The sequence below is a fragment of the Bombus affinis genome, chromosome 16 (assembly GCF_024516045.1).
Source record: "Bombus affinis isolate iyBomAffi1 chromosome 16, iyBomAffi1.2, whole genome shotgun sequence".
Taxonomy (NCBI): Eukaryota; Metazoa; Arthropoda; class Insecta; order Hymenoptera; family Apidae; genus Bombus; species Bombus affinis.
The window spans coordinates 6,958,537-6,982,201 of record NC_066359.1 but is presented as its reverse complement, the minus strand read 5'-3'; the positions used below and the strand labels follow the sequence as shown (position 1 = coordinate 6,982,201).

The 23,665-nt window shown below is 37.3% G+C and overlaps 1 protein-coding gene and 1 long non-coding RNA gene across 10 annotated transcripts in view; one reads left to right on the top strand and one right to left on the bottom strand.

The window, feature by feature from the left end:
• LOC126925341 (ecdysone receptor-like) overlaps window positions 1-23,665 on the bottom strand; it is a 198,460-nt gene that overhangs the window by 34,138 nt on the left and 140,657 nt on the right. Inside the window, exon 1 of one of the 9 annotated variants that reach the window (XM_050740777.1) lies at window positions 5,178-7,669. The exons of 7 other annotated variants lie outside the window; for them this stretch is intronic. In XM_050740777.1, coding sequence (XP_050596734.1) covers window positions 5,178-5,493 — 316 coding nt within the window. In that variant the 5' untranslated portion in view covers window positions 5,494-7,669. Of the gene's footprint in view, window positions 1-5,177; window positions 7,670-23,665 lie in introns of those variants that run through there. One more of the 9 variants, XM_050740779.1, reaches the window with a different exon arrangement.
• On the top strand, window positions 12,164-14,096 carry LOC126925370 (uncharacterized). The gene is made up of 3 exons (XR_007713914.1): window positions 12,164-12,491; window positions 12,566-12,714; window positions 12,808-14,096. It is a non-coding gene; the product is annotated as an uncharacterized LOC126925370 (long non-coding RNA).

The following is a 23,665-nucleotide window of genomic DNA, read 5'->3' as shown; positions in this document are numbered from 1 at the left end:
AGAAAACCAAATTTCCAAATATTCCAACTCCCAAAATACCTAAACATCGAAAACTTTAAAATCCACCTTTCGGTCTACATAACCTAACTTCCTTGGCTTTCAAAAAATGCAACCAAAATTTCCAATAAAATGCTCGATACCTCGACGAAGTTAAAATAAATAGCCAATGAAACTCTGCAATTTCCAAATATTCCGGCTGCCAAATTTCCCAGGGGTGGAAAAACTTCAAAATTCACTTTTCCATCTACATAACCTAACTGCCTTAACCTGCAAACCAAACTTCACAATAAAATGTCCAATTTCCAACGATCCCGTAGAACAACCCATGACTTAAAAGATGACAAATCAGACATGTAAAGAAATAAAAATTCCTGCGTCCTCCTCTATCGAATTTCCTGTTGAAGGAATGGTGAGATTTTACGAGGCGATCAGGAACGAGTTTCGTGTAGTTCCTTTTCGGTCGTGTCCGGCTAGTTCCTACACGTATACGCATCTAACGGTGCCCAATCGCCGAAACCGTGTGGTGTGTCGTCACAACGGAATATTTACGAATCCTCGTCTATCTAGCACGTTCGTGGGCCTGTGTGCCGCGTGGCGATCGGTATTCATCCGTTCCACTGGAATTCGATGACCCAATTCGAGAGGAACGAACCACCACGTGCACTTCGGCCTCTAACTATTGGTATCTCGATTACAGCGTCGAGGAACGATCCACCACGTGCACTCGATTGCATTCACAGAACGTCTAGGGTAGGAAGGAAGAGTCCTCTAGGGTGGAACACGATTCGATTCTCGATTATCATCGATTAAACTAGGAGACAGGGGACGATTCTCGACACTTCTGCTGATCGATACGCTCAAGATCGTGGAATATAGGTTAATAATTGACCAGAGTGGCCTCCATCTTGGTATCCATTTTATGGTTGTTGATGGAGATTTCATACATCTACTGAAGCATTATGGTGTAGTAATATTTTTCAAATTAGTAAATTTCAGTGTTAAAGTTTTTGGTAATTTTTTTCCGAGAATTGAGATACTTGGAAATTAGAAAAGTTAGGTTATATACGTACAAGAGTGTAAAAAGTGGATGAATTTTTCATTTTTAGGATATTTTGAAGAATTACTAAAGTATTTGTGAGAATGTTAATAACTTTTTTCTGTGCATTTTTTTTCTTACGCTATGCAATAAAAATTATCTGGCTATTTACCAAAGATCAATTTGCTATGATTCGAATATCGAAATTAATTCTCTTAAACTTTCGTCTATTAAAAGAAAATATTCCCTACTGTATTCCAAATGTATTACAAAATAAACAAACATCATCCTACTATCGAAAACCTCTTTTAAACGAGCTAACAAACTCAACTATATCGAATGTGTGCCAACCACCTGAAAGTAAAAATTCCCTAGACCCTTCAGAAATAGAACACTGTATAAATCCATTGTGCATGTAAAGTGTTTGATAAAACTTTGCTGCGTGGTACGATATAAAATAAAAAAAAGAAAAAGGAAAAAATATCACGAGATAAGAAAATACGACCTGTCTACGAAGCTGTGAATCATTGGCGGGGAGGGAAAAAACCGAAAGACCGTGACCCAGTTTCCGGGTCATCGGTATCGCGACTGCAAACGAAAACACAATGGTTCACCGCGTACATCGCACCGACATATACGTGACGCATCGTGTTATTTAAAGCCGCTGTATGTACATACCTGTGTTGGACAGACGTCACACGATGCAATAAACTCGTGGAGAGAGTGCAAGGATGAAAATAACGCGGCCGTGTGAGCGACGATGGGGAACGTAGAGAGGGAGGGCAAAGTTTCCACCCCCGTTCTTTCAAGAAAGTGATCGAACTTTCGTCACAAAGATTTTTCATCGTTGAAGGATCATCGTTTATTTATAAACTTTTACTGCTCGTGACGATTATATTTGTACTCTTCGACGTATTGTTGTTTGAGAATTATTGTTAGAAAGTTATTTCGTTGCTATTTTCCACAAGATAGTGGATTTCGTTTATTTCTAATATTTCATCAAAAATATTAGCCTAGTTTCTTCGAAAAAAGTTGTTCATATTTTCAATGCCATTAAAAATACGAACTTGCAGTATAATTGCCTCTATATAGGCAAGCAGAATTCTGTGATTATTCAACAAATCTGCAAGAACCTTCAATAGTAGTAAATTCCAATATTCGTTATATTAATCAGTTTCCAATAGCATATAATAATTTTAATATTAATAAGTTCTTTTATAAATGAATTTCGATATAAAAATATCCATAGAATGGAAATTCAGATTTGAGATACATATTGCTATATGTGGTAACCCTGAGAGAGAAAATTCCCCACAGTTAACCCTAAAATTATCCACAATGAAGTTAATTTGACCAGAACCTTTTAATGGCAGGATGTTTGATTAGTATAAAAACAGAGATATTACTAACTTTACGACTGAGATCACGCAATGAAGGTGAAGTTTCGAATAATACACAAGTCATTGTGCATATTATACTTCCGAATGCAGTGATCTGCGGTAATTAAATAACGAGGTCACGAAGGTCGACAGTTAAACAACCCGGCAATAACTTGGTAATTGCACGTTTCGTGTGAATCTAATTTCACGTGTGCACCAAGCGAACAGGAGAACCTTCACCATGGCATGTTTCCTCGTTCAAGGATCGACCATTCTCTGTGAATACTCCTCAATTATCGAGAGACAGTGTTATGTTTGTTAACACTGTTATTGTAGCAATGATTAATAGTATTAAATGGATTTTTGTGAGTATAAAAGTTGTTGAAATAATATAAGTATTATATTATATACATTACATGTCCATGAAGTAATAAATAAAAGATGTTGAGCGTCATTCACAGAAATTTTTTTCAACTAAAAAAAAATATAGAGTTCCGTTCGAGGAAATGTATTTTCAACTAAAAGATAGAGAGTTCCATGCCAAAAAATTTCGTCCAAGTAAAAGGTACAGACTTCTGTCTGAAGAAATCTTTTTCCAAGTAAAAAAATATAGTTACCCAAAATTTTATTTAAGTACAAAATATAGAGTTCTACTCAGAGAAAATTCATTTGTAATTTTAGAATTTTAACTAACAATAGTATTAAATATTTAGAATTTAGAAATAACAAACAATTAATTACAATTAACCTCATCAAAATCCATTAAACCACCCATTCGGGATGTTTTTAGAATTAAACCAAATGAAACTACAAAACCAATAGAAAAATTACGAAGGTACCAAATATTTCATTTATTTAATTATTAAAAAATCTTCTGATCTCGCTCAAATTTATTATACTACGCTTTCGACAAATTCATCCAAATAAACCAAACGAAACTACGAAAGCAATGGAAAAATCATCTGGAAACTAAAAAAAAAAAAATGCATCGTTGGGGAAAGAGCGGATACAGAGAGTCCCAGGAGATTGCCATCGAGGCCACCGGTTGCAACAAGTCCGAGAGCGTTGATAACGTGGCAAAACAGGAAAAAACGATAAAACGACCGAGTCGTAGATTAAAAACTCAGCGACAATAGCGAAAAATAAAAATCTATCAACGAGAGAAACGAAAGAAGAGAGAGACGCGTGAAAAATGGTGAAATTGCGCAATTGGCTCCAGGTATGGTGCAAGATGGCGCAATCGATGACGAACGCCATTACCGGGTCCTATGAGGTCGCCGATACTCGTTTTTGGTCCGGCACAATCGGCCTCGACCTGATTTCGTAGAGAAAAAAATTAGGTGAAATTAGGTATGCTTGGTATTTCGAAAAAAAAGGTACAGTCGCTTTCTAACGAAATCGACTGACGTGTGTAGGTCGATCACCTCTAAGGACGTTTAATGGCTCACGAAACCTCCAACCCACTCGACTTTCGATCTTTCGAAACTCTTTTGTCTTGGCTCTATTTTACGTCTTTCGGACAACTTCTTATGTCTTCTTTAATATTCCATATTGTATTTACGTAAAATTGTACCTTAACATATTAATTGGAACATCTCCCAACCCATGAAGGACCAGCGTTGCATTAGTGGAACGTCTCGTTTAGAATATTTTTCAATCAATTTACATTATCGAATTCCGTTTTTTAAACATTCTGGCTATGAAAAGAATTGCAAGGATTCGATTGACATTTCTTGCATCACTACGAAATTTGAAGAAATCGAAGTATTTATAACGTTATAATACATCATTTGGTCCTTAATGGTTAATCAGAAATTTAAAAGTTTGAAAAAGTTAAGGCTTTTCACGAAGATTTTCCAACTTCTTCTCTCTTCTCTTTCTTTTCTGGTCGACTTTGTACACGGGAATAATTTCAACTAATTAGCAATTTGTCAGCTACAAGTCGAGTAAATTAATTTTTCTGTGGATCCGGCAAACAAAGTAACTCCCCATACCTACTTCTTTCTTTCTTTTTTTTTTTAGTCAATTAAAAGTTCGTTATATAGAAAAACCGTTTCCATGTATATCCGTCAGATTTCCCGGACTCTCTGTAGAAAACACGCTCTCTTGCTTTTTAAATTTTTCTTTTGATAACGTGCAACTGAAATATGACCATACATATCTGTAGCTTTTGCAAACTCACGAAACTAAAATAATATTTACAAGTATAAAATCATTAGAAATCACGAAAAATTACTAGAGAGGCCTAGAAATTTGTATAGAACTATAATGTATCTCTATTTTAGAGTAAAAATATAGATTATTACAAACTACTACTTAAAATATGTATAAAGCGATCATAAATAAACTATCGTATCTAAGAAATGAATCATCTAGCGAGTCATCGAATTAAAGATTTCGTACGTACAACATTTACATGAAATTTACTGTACCAAGTATCATATTACTGTACCAATCTTCGTAATATCTCTATTTTACTCCAAAAATAACGATTATTAAAATAAAATAAAATTATTATCAAACATACAGAGTTACATTATAAATAAAAGAAATTATATCTCAGAAATGAACTATCTGACAGACTTTCTCAAGTAACAGGTTAAAATTCAAAACAAAAACCACGTACACGCATATTACTCTCCCTCTTAAAAAAAGAAACTTTCGTAGCGCCACCTGGAACAGTGCTGGCACGCGGTAAACGGTACAAGTAGCACTCGTGCGCTTACGCAACGCGACAGATACGAAAAGTGTCGAGCACAAACCTTCGACGGGGGTGGTGAACGGCGACGCAGGATCGGTGACCGTTGGCAGCACTGTAGTAGTCGTTGTGGCGGTGATGGTGGTCCGATAATGATCTCCGTTCGTCTGGAGCCCCCGATGAAGGTCGAGATCCCACAACTGAAGCTCTTCGTTCTTGACAGCTGCACTTTCAGGCGTGGATGGTTGAAAATTCGGCGGTGGCGAGAGTACGCCGCTGCTTGACACTTCCGGGCTCGACTCCTGCAGACTTCCGGTGTGCCTGTTGCCCCATCGTCGCTTAACACCGGCGACAGGCACACGGGGCACCGTCTGCAGCATCTCGCCAGCCTGCTCCGCCTTCTGGACCGCCGTTTGCTGTTCCTTCGGCTCCACCGTCTCAATTTTCCCCGTCACTTCCGCTGGAGAAAAAATCTCGGCCACCGTGATGCACCTCCTCACGCGCACCTACACTTGTACACACGTGTTCACCAGTCTCTTCCTATTCGTTAATCCGATTTTTCTTTCGAACGAAGGCGCGCGGGTACACTCTTGTTTACACGAGGTACGAGGCTACTACGCTAGTCGTTGACCTCGATAATTCGTTCAGCGACCGAAATTGCGGCAAGGAATACGAGGTCAGGGCAGCGCGAGCGAATCGATTCACTGTCAAGAGTCCATGGTCCCCGAGCTCTCACGCATCGTCTGTCTCGCTTGGCCGCGCTGCTTTTCCTCGTGCCCCTCTTCCTCTTCGCAACAGAGCGCTCTGCACGTATACACATACACGTAGTATACACGACGTACGGTGTGTGTCTGTGAAGAACGTAGACGGGGGAGCTCGTGACGGGAGACGTACGATCGTCTTCGTTTCGCCTCGGTTGCTCTCGTTTCTCTTTCTCTCTCCCCTGCTCTCGACTCCTCTAATGGCGGCCAAGCAGCCACGGAGTGTCGGTCATCGAAGAAACGGGGTCACGATCGCGCAAAAGGGAACGCAGCAGGCGCGGGCGGTGGAGGGGGGAAAGTGGGGACGGAGGGAGGGAGAGAGAGAGAGAAAGAGAGGACGCACAGCCAGCCAGCCAGCGGGCGAGCCGACATCTATCTCTCTCTCTCTGTATGTTGCAGGCACGCCGGGTTTGCTTCTGGAACGTCAACCAGCCGAATAGCCGTGGTAGAAATGCATGATTTTCACTGGCGAAATTCTCGTTGTCTGAGGCTGCGCGCACGATCGACGAGGAACCGACAGCCAGATGAGTATATACGTGTGTATCGAGGTCACCAGAGGAACGTGTATACGTTCGTTCGAGCGAGTCTCTTTCTTGTTCGCTCCACTTTTCTGTCACGCTGATATGCGGCGGCCACTCTTTCTCCCTCTTTCTTCTCGTTTTCCTCCGTCTCGTCTTCGAGTCGATGATCGTCTCGCTCGCTCTTATCGGACGACCGAGTTTCACGCGGTGTCCTTTTCTCTTTCTACTTTCTCGTTTTCTCTTCGGTACGTACACCACCAGTGCACGAATTACACGCTTTATATATATAATATCGCGTACGTGTATTTCGACCGATGCGTAAGCGATCACTGCGAAACAGATCAAAAGAATTGCAACGCCTTCCGGACTTCAATCGAGCCCTCCATGCCGCGCAACTATCGTCATCCCTGCACACGTGTGCATAGCCGACAAACGTGCGGGAGCCGCGCGACGCACAACAAAACACGACGATGGTGTTACGTTACGTCACACTCAGGGCATACACACACGCGTACACACGAATTTCAATACGTACCGGCAGCTCCTTTAAGTATGTATAAGTAATACGACCAACGAATGCACACGAATAACAGGCATACACACAGTGCACAAGAATGTTACGTGTTCCTCTTTATTATTCTTCTCTATTCTCTTCGTGTGTGAGACGAATACGTGTGAATACGGGCTGCGTGTTACGCACGCGCCTACACAACGTTCGACGATGTTACTGCGTCTACGGTCCGACACTGACTGAAGTCGTACGGGCTGGCCGTGCAGGCACGAGGGTGCCCGCCAGGCTCCGACGTACCTCGGTCGACTATCGACCAATCAGCGCACGACTTCTCGCTACTTTCACTGTCGCGCGTACCCTGCACCGTAGGGTGCCCCATACCTGTGCCGCGCAAACGCGGTGTTTTGTGAGCTACAGCCTCGATGTTTTCCACCTACACCGTTTTCATTTTTTCTCCCTACCAACGTGTGTACGCTCGATTCTGCGTCAGTGTCACTTTTTTAAGGGAATCTTTTACGACATAGTATTACAATATCTTGTGATACGTATATGCAGTTTTGAGGTCAGTATACGGGGTGTTGTATAAAGTAGGAGGAGGTAATTCTAGGTGGAATAAGAAATTGAAAGGATAGTATAAGAGGTTTTTGTCTGGAGCATCGTTTGTAGGAAAATTGAGATCGAACATTTAGAATAGGTTTGCGCCAAATATTTTCAACTGTTTTCTTGAAAATGGAGCTTTAAATGAGAGAAATCTATTGTACATTTTCGACTTGTTTTTTTTTTTTTTTTTACATAGAATTATGCACTTTTCAGTTATATCATAATTACTAGAACTACCTAATATTTACAACGATAATTCTTTATCAATATATCTTGTAAAATATGATTGCAAAATATGATATAATATAGGAACTGTAACCAAATAAAAAATTTCAGTTTCTTTTACAATTTTGAGATTGCTATCTTTTCCTACATGCTTCTATTTTATTGCTTTGAGATTTACGTCATACAGAATCTGCGTAATGTGATTCTTTACGATATAATTTTGTGGCTATTACATTTATGCGCGAGTTTTCTCTATAAATTACTATACATCTGCAGCATCTTTTTTACTTTTTTGAAGTTGAAGTAGTTGAGAGAAAAGACAAAAGGTACTGTAGTTTTCTTGAGAACGTATCAAATAAATCTAACGTCTTAACGAGTTTTTAATGTCCCCCTCGAGAACAGCATACTAACTCAACTGCAATCCGTTGCTCAGTTTCGTGGAGACGTAATTAATTCGGAATTTTCTCGAATATTTATTATTCACTTTTTATGAGTAAACGTATTTCAGGAATCAGCTGACAGCTTGCTCTGTTAAGCAGAATACAAGCCGTTATAATCGAAGATTTTCTGAAAAGCATACGCCCACAAAGTCCCCTTGATGCAAATCTCGGCCTTTACATTCAAGAAAATACATTTTTTCGTAGTTGGTACTTCAATGTCCGGAACCTTGTATTTTTCCAATGCGTTTCAATGAACAAATCTCGGATTTCGTTAAAAATGATATTTCTCAGCGTGAGAAATTGCAATTTCCAAATATATGTTACTATTCCGCTATTTCAGAATTTTTCTATAAAAAGATTCAGAATATTTTTAACTTCTAAAATTATTTCCAACCCGTTTTGCACAAAAATAGAAAAGTTTCTTGGGAATAATGCTGAACTGTGAATTTTTCGTTTTCTTGGAGATTCTTAGTCATCGACTTGGCCTTTCACCTGCGGCTTTTGTTATTTTCATGTTTATCGCGAACTTGGCCGTGTCTAGCAACACGAAACGATAGAAAAAGAGCCTGTAAAATGCATACTGTATCTCTCCTACACGACAATCCAAGAAAACAGAATAATCGAGAAGATATCTCGTTGAACGAAAATCGATAGTCTCCAACGAGATAAGAGATCTTCTTGATGAATTTGATGTGTGTTCTTGGAACCCAACTGAACACACCGTTGACGACTCTAATAGAAGATGAGAAAACCACAAAGTTTCGAAGACGAATCGATCGAATCTAACTGTATTTAAACTGAATTTAAATAAAAACTTTGCCTTATAACTTCTGCATTAATTATTTATATCCCTCAACTTAATAACTCTTCCATAATTTTCCTCCTCCAACTTAAGATATTTTTTAAATAGATGGATAAAAAAGTAAACTACTGTAAAATTTAATATTAATATTTTGTCTTTGCTTGTAAGACAGCGTTTCAAGATCAGCCGGATAAGACTTGATGATTTGCTTTTGATGAGCTCAAAGTAGACGTCGGCAGTAATGGGCACTCGATGAAATTGATTATTTGAGAAAACCAGCTTAACTCCAGGGTTAAGCAAAGAATCGATTTCTAGGAAGATTCTGATTTACTCTTCGATGCAACACAGCATCGTATTTTCCATTGTTGCCACCAAAAACAAACTAGAACGAATCTACGCGTCATTTATTTAATGTTCTTTTTTCGCCGTGAACAAGGGAAAATCTAAATTAGTTTTATAAAGTAGGATGGGGGGAGGGGACCTAAATAGCAAATTGAGAAAACAGAAAGTCACAGGAAAACTGCTATAAGAACGTGAAGAATGCGTGTATACTAAACTTGCCTTATGCCTGCCTAGTGTGTATATACTCTATGTATATAGGAACCAAGTGCCAAGTTGCAGAATGAGAGTTCGATGGAGGGAGGCACCCTTTTACTAACTTGATGTAGGGGGTTACCACCCTATTCGTGACGTCATCCACCTGTTACACCCTGAATAAATACACACGGACGCATGCGCTCGTACACCTACACACCTAAAACACACGCGTACAAACGCAAGCACACAGGTATACGTAGGATCTCGCCGGGAAATACGGTGAATGTCGCGGATCAGTGATGCGCAACCTGTGGTCCATGACCCGTTTTTCAATGAAGCTACAGCCCGGTTTTTCATTAATTCACAAATTTTCAGGCCGTGCTTCAATGGAAATTACCAGCCTATCCTGTCCGATTCAATCGTTGTCCTCCCAATTCCCTACTTTTTCTAACGAATTCTGTAAATCTTAGGAGCGCTGAGTATCGTATTGTACAGTATAATTTTGTACGGATGGCTGTCAGTGGAGATATCTCTTTTTGAAGATTAAATTTTTCCAGCTGGATGTTTGTAATTCGATCTCTATATGTATGCACAGTTCTTGTTATGTTCAATTAATAATATTACAGTTCTTATATTATTACAATAATTCATGTATCATACATTTTATATTTTGTGGAAATTGATTTTGTATCCATCCGCGGTACCAATCACGAATGTATACGGTAATTACTAGATTACAGATGTTTATGCATTTATAGGAAATTCAATATACAAGAGTGAACGAAATACGCGTAATATTGAAACACGTGAAAGATAATAACAAAAATAAAATCATAACATTATAGTTATAATATTTAAAACAAATCTATATTTAGTTCCCATTTTTTTTTTTACTTGCATTCATAAAAATATGAATTTCCATGAATGCATAAATGCAGCCTGATAATTATTCTTTCAATTATATATTAAGACAAATTCCCAGTCACACTATATATTCATTAAAAATTTTTTAAGCAATTCTTAATGGACATGTTATATAACAATCGATATAGGAAGCTTGCAAGGAGTTTGCGAGCCACTGTAGCAGTTCCCACAGGGTGGACGAAGGATTCGAAAGCTGGGCGCGTGTGGGAGACGCTTCATCCAGCCAGGGCCATAGGGGTGGGTCATGGCCAGAGAGAAATGAGGACAACCCCCGGCGTAGGCTGAACCTAAAAGTGTGGCTGAATATCTAAACGAAACCGACAGGCTCCTGGAAACATCCTGGGTCAGCTGTATAAGCTATTATGTCTGGTCAGGATTTCTATTTCCAAAAATTGTAGTTTCAAAAAAAGGTCGGAATTTAACGGACTTGAGTTCAAAAGAAATATTGCTTTTGTGAAGAAGCCGAGATTCCGACAGAGATGAATCGCTATGTATTTTCATTCCAGTGTAATGGTTTTGGTGATACACAGAAGATTTATAATTTTTTACAATTTTTTACTATTTAAATTTCGTGGAAATCATGTATGATTAAATATAGAACTTTTGATCATTATTCCTTCTATATGCTCGACATGGAAATGCAGCAATGTTACTAGTAAAGAATTAATATTAATTGTTAATTAATATTGATTTATTACATACAGACGATGATAGCATTTTAGGTTAGAATGCTTAATTCCATTTAGTATTCTATACTCCACGCGGTAAAGAGTATTATTAATTCCATCGTGTAAAATATGTAATATTATACAAAATTAAACGACTATGCCACGTACAAAGACTTACGTTATTTATTTACATATTATACGGTTATTAGTAAAATTTCAAAATATTTAACAAAATATTCTTCAATACGCACAATATGAAATTCAAATTTCCCGTGCTAAATATTCAAATACTTTCCTGAACCAATGTATCTATATACATTGGCGTAATAATCGTTAACACAATGACTATTTACTTCTATCCTTAAAAGAATGAATACACATACAATATAGACAGAAAAATTTGTCAAATACTTTCACGACCCGGTATACATAGATGCGACAATTGGCAACGCGAAGACGTTATATTATTTAGAAAAATTGATATACTGACAGAGCTATTAAAATGCAATCTATCACACGAAACGCAGCCAGTCGGCTAAATCGGTGAGATGAATATACAGGATATTTGTAGTCCACTATTAGAAGAACGGAAGAAGTCGAGAAGCGAATACCTATTATAGGTAGTACGCGATGCGTGACTAATGGCGGTAGCCGTAAAAAGAATCATGCGAGATGCTAGGAATTCATTCAGAGAAGTCGAACGCATTAACGTTGCACCGCGATAGCGCTTTAATAACAGGCGATCCAAGGTCGATATGGCTCCGCCACTGTAAAATGTTCAATGTTCAACGATTTCACTGCGTTTCAACCTGCAAGCAACTGGCCGCCAATTTTATTTGCGCTACCGCCATTTTCTGGACCTCTTAAAATTGCTCTGCTCTTAGTAAATTGTCCGAGACCAAATCAAAGCTTTCTTCCTGATGGTAAACCGCGTTGAATACACGGGCAGGCTGTTACCGTTGAAAGTAATTCGATCGAATGGACGTTGATTATTTTCGCTCTAGGGAATTCCGCTCTAGGGAATTCTTGGGAAAATTCCTATGGTGCATGGCATTGTTACATCGTAGTTGAGATACTGTATGGAGTATAAGTATAATTAGATAACTAGGCAACAGCTAGGTTAATAGTTAAATAACCTGATAAAAGAAGTATGCGAACATATGTGTATCGGAATCAAATAGGAATAACAGTTGCAAAACAAATCCCTTTTCAGGACCAGGAATTTACCAAGTAAATTATTATTATACGTTTCTTCGATGATGGTATCGAGGTTATGTGGATATCGAATTATCTTAATCTTCTAACCAAAATATTTTCTGCATCTAACCTCAGTAACGTTATACCAAAGAATAATAATATTACTATAATGTACGAGCTATGGAAATTTCTGTAAGCTTTTTAATAAAGATGATTGTTACTTCAATTCTTTTTGTACGTTCTGTTCTATTTTTCGCTTAATTTAGTTTCAGGAGAAGTCTTGGAAAATCAGATTAAAAAATTACATAGAAACAAACATAAATACTGTTGCTGCAAAGGTACTCTTAAGCAAATCTTTATAACGGTTATAAACAACGAAACACGATCTAAGTACATAAAAGTTATCGACGCTAAGGTAATACTTAAAATTTTGACTAAATCTATATCTACTGTTAATAAATATCTTTATATCTTTTATCTAATCACTGTACGTATCTACGATCTATAGAAAAGAGAGCCATGAATCTAAAGTACACAAACGAAGTAAAAATATGACTGAATACCGGTGATCTTGATTAAATTTGTCAAAATTTTAATCTTCAATAATCTCGATATTCTAATTCTAAATTTTCAAAATTACCATCTCCCAACATTTTCATTTTTCAAAGATCTCTGTAACCTTTAAATCAATGGAACACGGTATATTTCGATGTTTAGACGGTTTTATTGCAAAATGACAGATTGTATATCAAACTGAGTCATGGATCAAAATCAAGATCAAGCTGATGTGAGCGTAAATGTTTTTCTTGAACGAATTGAATATAAGTCTTGAATGTAAAGCCAGTAACGTTAAACACAGTAGCATTTAGAAAAGGATAGTAAATGTATATCCTACTGCTACTGTGAAAAGCTGAGATCAGCAAATTCGAAGATAAGAAATAAACCACATGGCTGGTCAAGAAACGTTATGAGTAACATTCCAATAAAAATCTGCCATCGAGTCTGAGTGCAACACCTCAAAGTACACGACGCATAAATTAAGTGTGTGTTATGCAACAGTTTCTCGTCACCTATACGCTATACGAGAATACTAATAGCTTGAACTAAAAAATATATACCGTCTGATAATTATAAATCTACAAGTTCTTATCGAAGATCTCCTTAAAATGAAATTTTCATTCTAAAACATCACCCAAAAATCTCGAAATTTGTCTTTTAATTAAACAAACCTAGAGGTTCCTACGTAGGACCTCTGGAAAAAATTTTTTTTAATTCGTCAATGGAAATAAACGTTGTTATTTACAATAAGAACAGAAATTCTCGGATCAGACGAGGAAGTACGAGGCGCCTGGCCCAGAAACGAGACCAGAGGTCGGTGATACGTGGATCGCTGGTCAAAGATCTCTGCTCATGTGGCGCGCCACGAGGAAACGACTACCGCAACGCTTGTCCGGCCTCGTTGGATCGTTTAGCGTCGTTCACGAGCGAGCCTTAATCACGGTGACCTCGTGCCACTGTTTACGATCCGCGAGTCGTCACAGTGCCGATTCGACGTCATCAATTTTACCTTTCGTCGCAGCACAACTCTGCAAACTCATTTTTTATTAGTCTCGTGCAACGTAGTGATTAGAATTTACTTGCCAATACCGCAGATAAAATAGAACTTGTTAAACTAAAAAATTCAATTATTATTTTCTGATTTATCGAATCTAACAAATTGTGAAATTTCGCGTAATTTAGATTTTTATTTCGAAAATTCTATATCTCTGTATCACACGTTTTTATATGTATACTAAAAGTAGGCTAAAATAAAATAAAATAAAAATTGATCTTCCGAACGAACTTGTTTTATTTCTTTCCTCATACATACATATCTATATTTATTTATTTCCATACTTTTGAAACTCTTAAGTGGGTAGAATGAACTATCAACTCTCACTGATAGTCTAAAACTAACATTGATCTAGGTCAAGGTCCTAGAACGATAACAGGAGATTCGAAAATAATATTGCATCATTTGTATCCACTTTTATCAGGTTAAATCACGTAATACATCATGTTGTAAAGAAAAAGCATGCTGCAGATATGGAAGATAACGAAGATATCTCTTAATGTACCATTAGTCGAACCATCTCATTATTCTTCAAGAACATCGGCAGAGTTGCCTTGAATTTAAGATCAGTTTTTCATAGAAAGATAATAATGCCTGCTATTAAACCACTTCGATCAGAACGAAGAAACAAGGAAAATTCAGATCGGTTAAAAGAAAATCTGCTATTACATAGGAAGCAACGTAAAAGAAACGTAGACATTAAGAAACACAGTTTGATCTGCGATCGGATTTACAAATGCAAATTGGAGACACGATTAAATCATCGTTCGAGATAATCAGCGGGGGTAGAGTTAAAGAATGCGATGTTCTCACGCTCTGAAAGACAGAACAACAGGATAAAACAAGGTGAAAATGCAACGTAGAGAGACGATTGTGCAATATGACGGAGAGGTGACCGGGTGTCAAGAGCACCAGAGTCGTTTTTTTCGTCGCAGCTCACGTATGAATATACACTTGGAGGTCTTCTCGTTAGTAGCATTATCGGTGACTAACGATCATGATCGCCAAGGCCTTTCGTTCTGCTCGGCTGATGCACCGCTCTACTTTGTTACGGGCTCTGTCTCTTTCTGCACGCCACTTTCGATTCAGCTTCGGTTATGTCATCATTTACTATACGTTGGTATTGTTCCACCTTACGTTCTGTTATTTAATCTATTTGTGAAGCATTTACTCTGTACTCGTCGGAGATAAGAAGTTATTTTGTTGTTGATATTAAATGAATTATAATTCTATGTAAATGATGATATTGTATAGGATGGAATATATTTAAGGACATATAAAATTGAACACAAAATTAAACACAAGGATAAATTACGTATCGAATGTATTTAGGAAAAAATGGAAGTAAAAGACGAATAAATATGAGAATGTACAAGATCGAATAAAAAGAAGAAGCTATACATTTGAATAAGACAAATAAAAATACAATATTCTTCTCATTTAATTTTGTGTCGTGCTTTAAAATATCCTGATCTAGATAGAAAAGATCCTAACCTAGAAAAGCTAATCCCTCTGACAATTACATATTAACGCCATAATATTTTCTGTGTCTTTGTATATGTTTGTGGAAAGTAAAACAACTCCATTGAAATTCTACTATGAAAATTATTAAATAAAACGAGCTTCTACCAATTCCCATTAGAAACATAAATTTCCATATAAAAATCCAGACTAAACCCATCACGCTTTGCTCAGATCCTTCCTTCAACTCGAAACTCCTCATCTAATAGTTTCAACTTGCAACCTTAGATCAAATATCCTTCAAGGATGCACGACGAGAGAAAACAACCTACCTAGCCAGCGTGTGCTCTGTGTCAGAACCTTGAACTTGAACCTGAATCGTGGCAGACCGTGCCCAGCTTTCTAGGTTGATCCGGGTCAGGTGTGCCTCGCAATGGGCCTTCGAATTGAGGTTAGGGCTGCATTTCTCTCTGACCGACCCGGTCTACCTGTGAACCTTCGACGAATCGCTCGGGTGACCCCCATGCGAGCTTCCGCGCACGCGCCCCTTCGTAATTCTGGAAACGGGACAGCTGCCGTTCCGCTTCCTTCTCCTCTCTCTCTCTCTTTCTCCCTCTCTTGCACTTCGTCATCCTAACCCCGTATCGACCTTGGTCTGTCTTTAGGTGGCTCAGGGAGTCTGCTGCAGCAGCCACAGCTTTTCTGTCCTTGGTCAATGCAAACAACTGGGGACTTGCTAATGATACTCTTTTTGACAAAATTTAGGAGCACGTATTATATTAGGTGACGGCTGTTGGTATTTATAGATAATGGCTGTCGTGGTTTGGGCTGATTTTATGTTTCACAAGGTTTGTATACCTTTTATGACTTTGGGTTTCAACTATGTAGCAAAGGCGTAATTGTTTGAGTAATTCTGTTGACACAACCATTCTAGCTTTGTACATATAAAAACAATGGTCAGCGTGTGACATTTACCAAACTGGATAGATTAAATTGAACTATGAATAGAGGTTAAATCGTTGTTAGATCAGACTATGGACAAGTTTCGGAAGTAATTTATTGGCTACGGTTAGTTGAGGCGAAAAGACAATTCTGTATTTTGAAGAATTACGAAACATCTCTGAACAATTACAAAGTGATGACTATTATGGTACTTCTAATTGCTAAGTGTTAATAGAACCAAGCTGAAACGCGAATTAATTAACAGAAGAATACGAAAGAAGAATTTCTGTGCGTCCATGTTTAATAGAAAGGGAATAGATTATATTCCTATTTTAACTTGGCTATCGACACTGCCTCTCTTCATGTTAATCATACTTATCGAACGAATAAAGAAATTTTGCTCGTTGCTTGGTTTAACCACGAACTATATATAGTATAGTATAGCAGAACATCCACGTTGAAATTCTTTATTCAAAAGACAGTGAACAAAGAGCAAATGAGCAACGAACACCAGGCAATCTGTTGAGTAAATTGAGGTATTCCACGAAAAGGAAATCCAGGAAGAGGAACGACATCTGTTCCGGAGTCCCTGACCGCTGGGCTACCACATGCTCCACTCGCAATTGTGTGCTCTGCTCCTCCACGTTGAGGTTTCGAATCTGATGATTTTATGATCTTTCGTAACATGCGATATATTTTTCTTTTTCTAATAAAGAAGATACCAATTTTTTATAATTTCACGCTTCTTAAATTTTTGAAAATAGATTTTAAAATAGACGCCAAATTAAATGGATCAGCTTATGTAGAACGTGACCCATAATAGAGGCCGCAATAATGATACACGAATACAAAATACGTCACACGTATATAGCGAGAGACCTCGCACGCTAGTCGTTGAATCTTCGTAAAAGTTTCCGTCTCGAGAAGAGGCGGTCCCGATCACAACACGCGAGAAACGAGCCGCGAGCAGCGAGTCGCGATGACTGGTAAAAATACCGGTCGAGTGAGTAATTCCGTGGAAGAGCTGTTCGAGAAAGAGGGGCTCATGGTGACAAAAGAAAATATGCGTCTATCGGTTGCACATGCACCGAACGGCCTTGAACAAGCAGCGAAACCGACCGCACCTTTCCTTGCGTGCGACTCTTCGGCAGCTTCAATTTCTTCGTTCAGACTGTATTATCTTCCTCCGATTGTACGATTTCAATCCTGGGCTTTGTACGCTATATCCAGATGGTTTTGAGACATAGAAATATTTTCTTTTGTGCAGTTTTATCTTCTTTTTTCCCCTTTTTTAGATACACATGATTCGAATTGTGTATTGTTGATTTAACAAAATGTTACATTGTTATATTTAGTGTTTTTGGTGCAAAAGTTGGATTTAAATTGGTACAGACTTGATTTTTAGGTAAAAATAAGAAAGTTCAGTCGAATGAATTTCTTCCGGAAAATGAATCGTTTGAAAGTTACAGGAGATTGAAGTTAGTAGGGTTTGTTGCTTAGTGCAGCGCCCGAAAAATTTTAAACGCGAATAACTTTGAGGTGGAAGCTGCTTTCGCAAAATTTCTTTTTCCAGCGTTCGTAGTTTTCCACGGAGAACATTTTTAAACGTAGTCTGTTTTATTTTAAGTACGAACTTTCTATACATAAATTTTTAAAATTTTAATAATTCTTCCCTTACCTACCTCTATTGTCTTTGGTCATTTGCAAAGTGGTTCGTTAAAAATATAGAGAGAAATGTATAGAAATCTTTGTGTAAATTTTTACACAGAATTTTTTCAAACTCGGTATCTTCTATTCTGAATCCTAATTCTCTGTAGGCGATTTTTTGAGAACGTCAAAATTTTAATAAACAAACCTTCATTTCCTTGTCTCTTTTATAAAAATGAGGAAAATTTGAGAAGAATTTATAGAATTTACGGAATCTATATACTTTTATCTCCAACACCCAACGGCAAATTAATATTTTTTAATTAATGCACGCCCGCTGCGCGTAAAATGGTTCTATCTTGCTATTACCATTATTATTCTCGATAATCTGTGCTTCTAATCGCAAATTGTCGGTGTCTCTGATGTTACTCGGCAATGTGGAGGAAACCGGACATGATTACGGAGTCTCTTGAAGCTTCGTTGAGCATCGCGAGGTCTCCGCCACGCATCAGAGTCTCTTTTCTCTCTATTCCCCTCTATTTTTATCGCCACCCTCGCTCTAACATGTTTTATTTGTCATTTTTTCTCACGTTAAATGCTCACCTACTATTTCCATTCGCTTTAGTTCGTTTCTTGATTCATTTAACGAGCTATAGCAATGAATTCGCGAGAAAAATGACAAGATCAGAATTTTCGATCCAAGAACCATAATATAATACGTGTTCATATTTAAAACTCACCATGTTTGTGATGTTAAACCATTTGAGTTTGATAAATCGAATTGTCCAAAATGGTAAATAGTACTCACCTGGAACAGGGAGAAAATAAAATTAACCATAAATTATTTTACAGCAATATTGTTAATCTTCTTGTATATTTGCATAATTTTTAAATACTCTCTATAAGAGAAATTTTCTAATAATTATATATCGGAATATAATATTATAGCAGAAATTATTAAATATCGGGGATTCTTAATTATTAAATATTCTAATCATAATAATAAGAAAAATTAGGTTTATTAAGTATTCGTATAGAATACCGAAAATATCTTTCTAAATATAGAGGAAATTTTCACGAATCAAAAATTCAATTGCACTGCGTTCACGTGTAATTAATTAATATTCAACTGGGAGGTTTTTAGTAAATGCTGATGTTAATTGAGCTGCCATGAGAAAAGTAGCGTCAATTTCCCAGGATTTATATCGAGGATTGGAATTTATTTCCAGGGTCACTTTGAGGGTGACGCGTTCAGCCACCTGTTGTTCCTTTCCCACCGCTGTGTCCACCTAATTGCCATAGTTACTGAGGCTTCGAGTTCTCTGTTCTTTACCTAGCGACAATTCGACCTTATCCGACACTGCTGAAACCTTTATCCGACTTAGCTGTCCAATATAAATGTCAGTGTATAATAATAATAAGTCACAAGTAATAATAATAATAATGCCAGTGTAAACACTGACGTCAAATCTTAACTTTCCACAAATTATATATCTATCAAAGTTTATACATGATATCTCTGGCGCATAAACAAGCACGTAGAATTTTATTTAAAAAAAATAAACTATATGAACACGTAAAGGAAAATTTAGTGCATATATCGAAGGGAATTTTAAAATTTCATTTTTTTGAAAAGGAAGGAAGTGTATTTTCGACTTTCAACTTATTCAGTGTAAAATTGTAGAAACTATACATCGGAAATTTATAATCTATATATACTTCGAAAAAACCATCGTTCGTCCGAATTGTATTTTAGAACGAAATTTTGCCTAGGCGCAAGAGCAGAGGAATAAAACGTAAAATTCTATTGTTAATTCGAAGTAATTATTTTCTAATTAATTATTAAAGTTATTAAAAATTATCTAAGTAATTAAATTATCTAAGTAATTATTTTCTACTAAAATTTCATTATTTAAAAATGTCATCATTCGCCAGATTTTACTTTGCACCAAAAATGGAGCGTTAGGAAGTAACAAGGAGAGTCTCGCTTTATTATTTCTAGGAAATCGACGTTCGTTTAAAAATCACCTCTGAAAAGAAAAGGAAAGAAGAAAAAATTGATTTTTAACTACCTTCACAAAGATATAGAAAAGTAAAGAAAAAAATAATCGCCATTGTCAAACGAAACAGTGAACACAAAGATCGAGTAACTTGGGCAAAAAGCGGTCAGGTCGGTTGATCGATTATTTCTTTTTCTGCCGTTGGCGATTCGATTCGTCGAATTTAGTGTACCTGTTCGCGTGCAGCTGGCTTTTCTTTCGCGCAAAACGCGCACAGCAAAGAGATGTTTTGTGGAAGCGGAGCCAGAGGCCTGGTCGTGTCTCCGACTTGTCGTTGCAAGCAATCAGAACATTTTGTTATGGTAATTTCGAGACGAACTCGGCCGGACGCCGACAGAGACTCGTCACAAAGGACGCAAAGCTGCGGCTATTTACATTTTTCGCGAGCCATGTCCGTGAGAAGTTTCGTTGCTGTTTCACGAATCGCCCGGCTCAATTCACACGTGAAATTCACACCGAGCCAATCGCTCGTTCGATCTCTGCAAATGTCTGGATATCATGTTACAACTGGACAGATCGTCTTTCTGTTTTTATTGCGTTGGCAACCAAGTTGTTGCGGATTTTGTGTATACCACCTAATGAGAAAATCCGCAATCGCTTAGTTGCCAGCTCAAAATATTTTTCAATTGCTAATATCCAGTCTTGAACGATAATTTACGATATTAGAAATGATTAATGACGTTAGAAAATTGACAAGCCATATATGAGTATATATAGGTATATCTCACTGAACAATTACAAACTTTCCAACCTTTGGTCTATTTCATATTAGCAATCTCGTTCCTGCTACGCAAGACTATCTATCTGACAAATAAAAGCTGGTTTTCCGCACTAAAATTGGATCTGGTTGACAGAGTGTGTAATTTCAAAAATTCTCCTCTTTCCCCATTACTACATACATGAAAAACGAATAATCTCATAATACACGAGTTTCGTTATTCCGTAAAAACTTCAAGCTGCAATTCTTAATTATTAAATGTCAGCCAACGCGTAACAAATGATCCTACGTTTATTCCACCTGAGATTAGATTTGCTTGAGAGAGTATGGAATTTTGAAAATGGACTTTCCACCAGTCGAATACGGAAAATCCGATCGATTATACTTTCCTCATCTATGATATCCATTAAGGATAACGCTCGTGGCAATTTTCACATTTTCCAGTCGCCAAGCTTGCCAATTAATCGAACCAACGAATCCTTCATTCATGAATTTCCAAGAGGTAAGCGAACCGCGCCTCTTTTCCCTCTTATTCATGGATGCTCAACGGTGTACATAAGAAATACGGCTTTAATTGGCCGTCACGGAAGGTTAATTGGTAATTTCTCTCACGCTCGCGAAGCGTCTCACGCGGATTTCTGCTTTGTCAGACATCCCCCTTTTGCGTCCGCCGCTTGGTCAGAAAAGAACCTCTTTCTCGACGTGACTGGGAAGCAGAGAGGAGGAGGTCCGTTCTAGAGAAAACCGAAATTCGACGAGCCTCGTCTCGATGAGAATTTTTACAGACATTAGGCGAAAGAATTTACCAAATGTGCGGCTGGACAAATTGTAAAATAGAAATTGAATTTTTTCATTTTTTTCATTTGCCTTGCCACATCGTTTTGTATTATAATAGAAATTTAATAAGAAATAAACTGTGGATATTTATGTAAATTTTCATGCACATTTTTACGAACATTAAAACAGTGAAATTTGAGCAGAGATTTCTTTCGCTTATCAAATATTGTAACAAGACTGGTTTGCAATATTATTATTATTATTATATTTATGCAAATACACGTTTCTATGAAAATAATTGAAAAGATGTAACATGGATAGAAAATTGTTTAACGAGTACTATATTCTATGTATTTTTACATGTTACAAGAATTCTTTTCATCTTCAATTTTTCTGTCATTTTATCAAAATATCCAATTTAATAATACGATTTATAGAAAGTTGAACAAATATTTTCTCAATTTTTAATATCAACAGAAAAGAGAAATTTTATTAAACGACTCTTCCTTCGTGAAGCGAATTTATATGAGAACTTTTGCAACGATTCTACGTTAAAAAAAGAAAATATTTTTAAAAGAGTTTAGAAAAGAGCGCAGCAGTGGGTTTTATTATTTTTTTTTTTTTTTTCAGAATTTGTGCTTGTAAAGCTACAGATAACCCGAGGCAGCCATATACCTGAGGAAGGATGGGCAGCCGTGACATTCCACCAGAGATTAGATTAGCTTCCACCCTTCTTCAGGATCAAAAGTGCAAGTGGTTCTACAAAAAAAAAAAAAAAAAAAAAAGAAAACTGAATCGCGTCGAGGAACTATACAAAGTCCAACTGTTCATCATCAAAGAATCCTTTATTCTGGAAATTCTGTTGTATTTGTACTCCCTAGACACTTGCACGTTTCGACGAAATTATGGCAACGCCCAGATTTAAATAATTTTTAGAACGTTCAGAATATCGTGTAAAAAATTCATTGCGGAAATTTTATTCAACAATTTTTTGGAATATTCTGTGGTTTCTATAAAAACTTCAAATAACTTTTGCGATATCAACTAGTTTTGTATAATTGAAAATTTGTTTGCAAAAATTTCCACGTTAAAAAATGATTCTGACGGCATAATATCAATTAGGATATGAATTTTCTCCTTCGTCTTTAATAATAGCAATTTCAATTACGAAAAATGTGCTCGAAATATTACGAGTAGGAAACACGCGTCGTAAAATATGTGAATATTGCATTTTAATTTATGACTGCGATTTCACACGGGATAACCTAATTTTTTACTGAAAAATTCCTCCCCGCGTCTTCCAAAAAGCGAAGAATCGCACTAACGCCGCTTTAAATTCCCTTTAAAAATAAACTCCTAAATTGATGCAAAATATTGGGTCGGCAACTAAGCGATTGCCGCTTTTACCATTAGGTGGCAATGACGAAATCCGCAATCACTTAGTTGCTAACCTAATAGTATCCCTACGCGTCAAAAAGTTACCAATAATAAAGAAAAGTAGAGACGCGTCGTGCTACCAAATGACATGTGATCTAGACACGTATTTGGTGGCGTGACAGCGATAAAAATCTTTATGCGACCCAGGCGAAGATAATGGTGGCCCTCGAAAGGGAAAAACCGCGGTGAAATGGAAGAAAGGGAAGATGGAGTGAGGTAACGGTACGACTAGTAGCGAGATACGTCGGTGGAAAGCCGGTTTAACATCGACCAGTTTCCTTCATAAATACCAGGAAAGCCTTAGAAAACGATGTTCCTGTGAATGTGGCTACTTCGTCGCGTTTACTTTCAACCCTTTGCACCCGCGCATACCTATTGACACACATTGCCTACTGTACAAACAGGACAGATCCTCTTACGGCAATCTACGACCTGTGGGTCCTACGTAAACTACAAGAATCTAGAATCCTTTTGATTATTTGTAGTAGTAGTACGTTTGAACATGTGATTATCGAGCTACGACCAATTAAAAATGTATAGATTTTTATTGTGGAAATTAAGTTCCATTATCGACTTACTCTTCGTTGATCCATTTTGTCCGAATCTTCGTATTCCTGTTAATTTGGAAGGAGTCACGAGACACATTAAATATTAAAATTTGTAAAATAATGCTCGAAACTATTTATTCGGATTTGAGACATTCTATTTGATC